This window comes from Candoia aspera, chromosome 4 (genome assembly GCF_035149785.1).
Source record: "Candoia aspera isolate rCanAsp1 chromosome 4, rCanAsp1.hap2, whole genome shotgun sequence".
Taxonomy (NCBI): Eukaryota; Metazoa; Chordata; class Lepidosauria; order Squamata; family Boidae; genus Candoia; species Candoia aspera.
The window spans coordinates 113,005,159-113,011,037 of NC_086156.1; the positions used below are offsets into that span (position 1 = coordinate 113,005,159).

The following is a 5,879-nucleotide window of genomic DNA, read 5'->3' on the forward strand; positions in this document are numbered from 1 at the left end:
GGGGCTCTTTTATGCTGAGCAATATGTAAAGTAAAGGTAAAGGTTTCCCTTGACGAAAAGTCCAGTCGTATCCTATAGGGTGCGGTGCTCATCTCCATTTCTAAGCCTTGGAGCCGGCGTTGTCCTCAGACCCGTCCGTGGTCATGTGGCCAGCATGACTGCACGGAATGCCGTTACCTTCCCGCCGAAGCGGTACCTATTATGTTTGCATGTTTTCGAACTGCAATATGTAAATCAGGCCACAATTTCCCCTTTAAAGGAGCCCCAGGGTTTCTCTTTTCAGGCTACACCCACCAACACAAAGTTTGTGCCCTTTCCTGAATCCTTTCCTGTCAAGTCCCCTCTAATCTTTAACGGGAGCAAAAATGATCCTGTGGCTGAATTTGGTTTCCTTCCTAGCAATCCTCAGAGGTAATTGGTTCCCTCCTATTCAGGTTCTTTACATTTTAATTCTTGCATAAAGGAGAGCTCATTAAAACAACTTTTATTTCAGGTGTCCTGTCAGAGGCCCAGTTGGTGGAGTCCGGAGGGGACATGAGGAGGCCTGGAGAGTCCCTCCGTCTCTCATGCCAAGGCTCCGGCTTCACCTTCAGCAGCTATGACATGAGCTGGGTGAGACAGGCACCTGGAAAAGGGCTGGAATGGGTCGCACTCATATGGACCAATTCCGGTAAGCAGTACTATGCAGAGTCTGTGAAGGGACGCTTCACCATCTCCAGGGACAACTCCAAAAGCCAAGTCTACCTGCAAATGAGCAGCCTGAAGCTGGAGGACTCAGCAGTCTATTACTGTGCAAGACACACAGTGAGAGGAAGTGAGTCTGAAGCCTGGCAAAAACCTTCCCTTCCTCAGAGCAGCTCTGCAAGTCAGCTCAGCCCCAGAAGGCTGAATTTTCCCAGGAGACTTGAGAGGGACCTGAGAAAGCTCCCTGAGTCCCAAGAGGGACCAACAGCTGATCCTGGCCTGGGCATTGTGGGAGCTGTTCTCCTTTTGGATAGGAAGAAAATGGGAAATCTCAGTACCCTCCTGAAAAAGAGCAGAGGGAAATTGTTCTCAAGTTCTGCTCTCAAAAAGTATCAGTAAATACAGAATTGATTCAGTAATTAGAACTCTTCATTCTTTTATGGGTTTTGAAGTTCAACCCTCATTTACTCTTTCTTGAGATGCAGATCTGCCCCTCTCCCTCTTTGGGTGCATTTGTTTCTGTGTCTATATATCCTCTCTCCCTCTATCCATAGATGTACTACACATATGTACACACAAAAAGACACACACACATGAACGCATGCACAAACATATAGGCATTTGAAAGTTTAAATACGTTTAAAGTCATTTTCCTCTGCTAGCAGTCGAAATGTAGTAATAAATTCAGGATGCTGCAAGGCCTGCCAGAGTGTGGTGTGGTCTGACACCAAGGGATGGGGCGGAAATCAGAAAATAAGGCCTAAAAACCTCAGGCCAAGGGTAGCCTAATTGCGGTCCTGTTATAATACTTAGAATAGCAAAGGAACGTAGATCGGGGGTTTCGAGTCAGTTGAAGGGAAAGTCATGTTCTAGGTGGTTCAGGAAAATTGCCTCCCCACCTGCCGTCCTTCCCAGTAACTTCCGGGTGGGAGAAAGGTTGGAATCGCTCAGCCTCTTTGCTCAACGTGAAAATTAAATGGACAAGAATATCGAAATAACTCCTCTTGTCTCACCTTGTAGTTTTTGATCTGTGATTTATTAAAATCAACACCGGAACTTCCACATGGCAATGCTTGGTTTTTATTTATAAAATGTAACCTTGCTCTATATCTTAGGTAAGATTTATTCAACACGCCTGTCTTGACTCCTATAAGGAATTGCCCACAATTTCAAAATTCTTTAAAAAAAATCCATATTACGTGAATGGATAGTGTATCTCCTTTATCCAAAATTATATATAAATTTAGGGAGGATAGAAGATTGTCCCTTTGTTTTCATGTATTTCTTGCATTCCAACTGGGAGAAGGCAAAGTGATTTGTAAAATGTCCCTTCCCTTTGTGAACATTTACAACATACATTAGAAACGTTTTTATACAATTTTGCATATTTTTGTGGGGTTAGATTCCATCTGTACCTCATTTTATACAAGTTTTCCTATAAATGGTAACACAAAGTAAATTTTAATCCCTTTGTCCACATTTTTTCCCAGTTCTCTAATAAAATATATCCAAAATTTCTTGCCCAATTAATTATACACTCTTTGACCTGTTCATCTTCTTGATTTAATTGTAATAATATTTTCTACATCTTTGTCATAATATGCTCATTATTTATATATAACTGTTTTTCGATCTATGTTTTTTTTCTTTTTTAAATTTATATATTTTTTAATCTCATTTAAATTGTTCAGATAACTGCATATATGTGAACCAATGACACCGATGTCCTTCTCCTTCTATTTCTTCTCTCGTTTTTAGCACAGGTGTATCTTGTTCATATTTGATTATATCTTTTTATATTAACCAATTTGTCTAATCATCTGAACTTTCCCTCCTTGCAAAAGCTTCTTGTGGTGATATCCACATTGGTATGTTTTGTAATGAACTACTGTTGTATTTATCTCAAACCCTCAATAATACTTTTCTAATAGTGTCATTTCTCAATTCTTTGTTCATTTTTACTTTTTCATTTCAAATAGATGCAGCCACCGACATCTGAGTTCATGTCCCTCTCGCTGTAGAAGGTTTTGATTTTCTAACGTTAACCATTCTCTTATCCACAGAAAGCAACAAGCTTCAAAGAACAATTTAAGATCTGGTAACCCCAACCGTCCTCTTTCTTTAGCATCTGGTAATAATTTAAATTGAATTCCCTTTTTTTCCTTGCCAAATAAAATTTGAGATATCTTTTTGCCATACTTTAAATATTTTTTCATTGATTAGGATTGGTGACGTTTGGAAAAGAAATAGCATCTTCGGTATTACATTCATTTTCATTACGGATATCTCTCCGAGCAAAGATAGTTGGAATTTTCCCCATCTTTCCCTATCAATTTTTATTTCCTTCCAAATTTTCCCATAATTCTTATGAAATAATATATTATTATTTGTTGATAATATTACTCCTAAGTATCTAATCTTTTTTTCGATTGTAAAACCTGATTTAGTTATTAAAATTTCTTGTTTTGAGTCATGTTTTTACTCAACATTTTTCTTTTTGTTTAATTACCTTAAATCCTGCCACTCTCCAAATTCCTTTAATTTCTTCAACAAATGTTTTATAGAATCTATGGGATTTTGTAATATGAATACTAGGTCATCTTCAAATCATTTTAATTTATAAATGTGTTTTTTTCTAATTTTTACTCCTTTTATTTGACCATCCCCTCTTATATCTCTATTCAGGACTTCTAGGAGTAGAATAAATAAGAGAGGTGATAGGGGCCATCCCTGTCTCATTCCTTTTTCTATTTTGCAATTATCTCTCAAGTCGTCATTCAGTATAATGTTAGCTCTTTGTGTTCTGTAAGTTGCTTCAATCCCTTTCACAAATGATGTCCCAAATTTCATTTTCTCTAAAATTTTAATCATAAAACACCAGGTCAGATTGTCAAATGCTTTTTCAGCATCTAAAAATATTGAAGCTATTTGGCATTCATTATGAAGTTGTGCATATTCCAAAATGTTGATCACGGGTCATAGATTAACTTTCAATTGTCTTTTTGTCAGAAAACCACTTTGATCTTGATCAATAATTTCTTGTAGAATTGTTTTTAATCTTTCTGCTAATATTGAAGTAAAAAAATTGTAGTCATTATTTAACACTGATACTGGTCTATAATTTTTGGTTAGAGTTGGGTCTTGTCCTTCCTTTGGCATAAGTGTTATATTATCTTCAGTCCATGTCTCTGGTATTTTGATCCATATATAATCAAATTCAATAAATCTCTAAATGGGTTTATAATTTGTTCTATAAAGTGTTTGTAGTATCCTGTCGATATACCATCAGGTCCCAGTGTTTTTCGTATTTTGAGTTTCTTTATAGCTTCTTTTATGTCCTGATTTGATATTGGACTGTTAATTACTACTTCTTGAGTTTGTGAGAGTTTGGGGAGATTTTGCTTATTAAAATATTCCTCAATTTTATCTAATGAAATTTCTTGTTTTTCATATAAGTGTGAAAAAAAATATATAAAATGTTTTTTTGATTCTTTTATTATCAATTAAGTCTTCATCATTTTCCCTGATTTTAATAATCATTTTCTTCTCCCTATCATTCCTTATTTTATAAGCCAGCCATTTTCCTGGTTTATTAGCAAATTCAAAGTCTCTTTGTTTTGCATACCTTAATTTCATTTCTATTTCCTTTGTTGTCAGCAGCAAAATTTGTTGCTGTAATAATGTAATTATTACACAGCCCTAATTCATACAAGCCCTGATTCTTTCCCCACCTCTCTCACTGGACCTGTTTTGGTCTTCTGGAGCTCAGTAACTTCTTCCTATCTCCCTTCCCTGATTAGAATACAGGCATCTCCTCAGAGGGTTAAGCCTTTTGCCTCATCTTCTCTAGTTTTCTACTTGGGGGCACCGATGGTCTGCAAAATCCCCCTGAATATGGACTCAGTAGAAAGGGTGTATTCAGAGGGGATGACACTTCTGAGGCTGATCATTTCCACCATTTTTGGATGAAAACTCAATGCAATTACAGCTCCCTCTACAAGAGAAAATTTTACAATAATTTTAAAAATTTCCTATGGGGAAGGTTCTGATAATTAATTCCAAACTCTTATTTCAGATCCATCTGTACCCTTAGACCATCTGTAATGATCACCAATTTTACACTAGGGAACACTGGGTGTCCTTTCAAAGGTGCCATCTGTGGCTTGAGCAAAATGATGGCAATTCCCTTTTCTCCCAGAGGGCTAAACCTGCTGGAGACTGCTGTGTTGTGGCCTCCTCATGAGGAGCCCCTGTCTGGAGGACATATGGGTGATCTCAAGTCGTCTCCTTATCCAGAGAGGAATTATGAAGAGTCGGTCTACACGCCCACTATTCACTCCACTGTGGTCCTCAGTTTGCCATTTCTTCCCCGGAAGTTCCCACACTCTTTTACCTCCCATAATCTCCCAATCATCCTTGCCTGTTAGGACAAAACAATAAGTGTCTCCAGATAGGAAAACAAATGCTTTTGAAAACCTAATGTATATCTGACTGGGGGATATAATGTATTTCACCAAGATCTAATTCATTATAAAATTAACCTTTGTGTTTCTGTGTCCATTTTCCAGCCATCTACAATAGAGCATAGCAGGTGGAATGAAAGGACAAAGATAAATGCAATCCTTTTGCTCCAGTTTGTTTCCTCTACTTCCGTAACAGAGGGATTTATTTTGTGTATATGCTACCTGAGAAGAAGATATCAGCCCTCTAGTGAGACCTTTAGGACTCTTTTGTTATAGGTGTCCAATCAGAAAGTTTCCTGGAGGGAAATGAAAAATTATTAATATTACTCTCACTCTGCTCCGACGTATAAATTGTGCCAGCATCCAGTTCTTCTGTGTGTCTTCCAAAGGGGAAGGAAGGTGGAAAAATTTCCCTGAATTCAGATGTGGTGTTGGAACTTGGAACTGAGGAACAACTTATTAAACAGTAGGAATTGCATTTTCTGCTTCTTACATGTCTCTTTCAAAAATTCTCAGTGCGTTACACTGAATCATTTTTGAGAAGTGGTGAAATTTTGCAAGTCTTTGTTTTAATTACACTAATGTAAATCTGCCTTTTCTCCTGTGTCCTCACAGTGAAAAACAAAACAAAACAAAACCTTGTCTTAATTGTTCTTATGGCTAGAAAGTTATGTTGAAAATCGCCAGTGTAAGATCTGTGCAAGAGAATGTATAAGTCAAAAAAACTGAGGG

At 37.3% G+C, this 5,879-nt stretch overlaps 1 gene segment (V, D, J or C); it reads left to right on the forward strand.

Moving 5' to 3' along the window:
- Positions 1–365: 365 nt before the first annotated feature.
- LOC134495882 (immunoglobulin heavy variable 3-33-like) lies at positions 366–855 on the forward strand (the record flags this gene model as incomplete). The annotated part of the segment is given in 2 exon segments: positions 366–411; positions 494–855. Coding segments are annotated over 2 exon segments (408 nt in total), but the record flags the coding sequence as incomplete, so codon positions are not given.
- Positions 856–5,879: the final 5,024 nt, after the last annotated feature.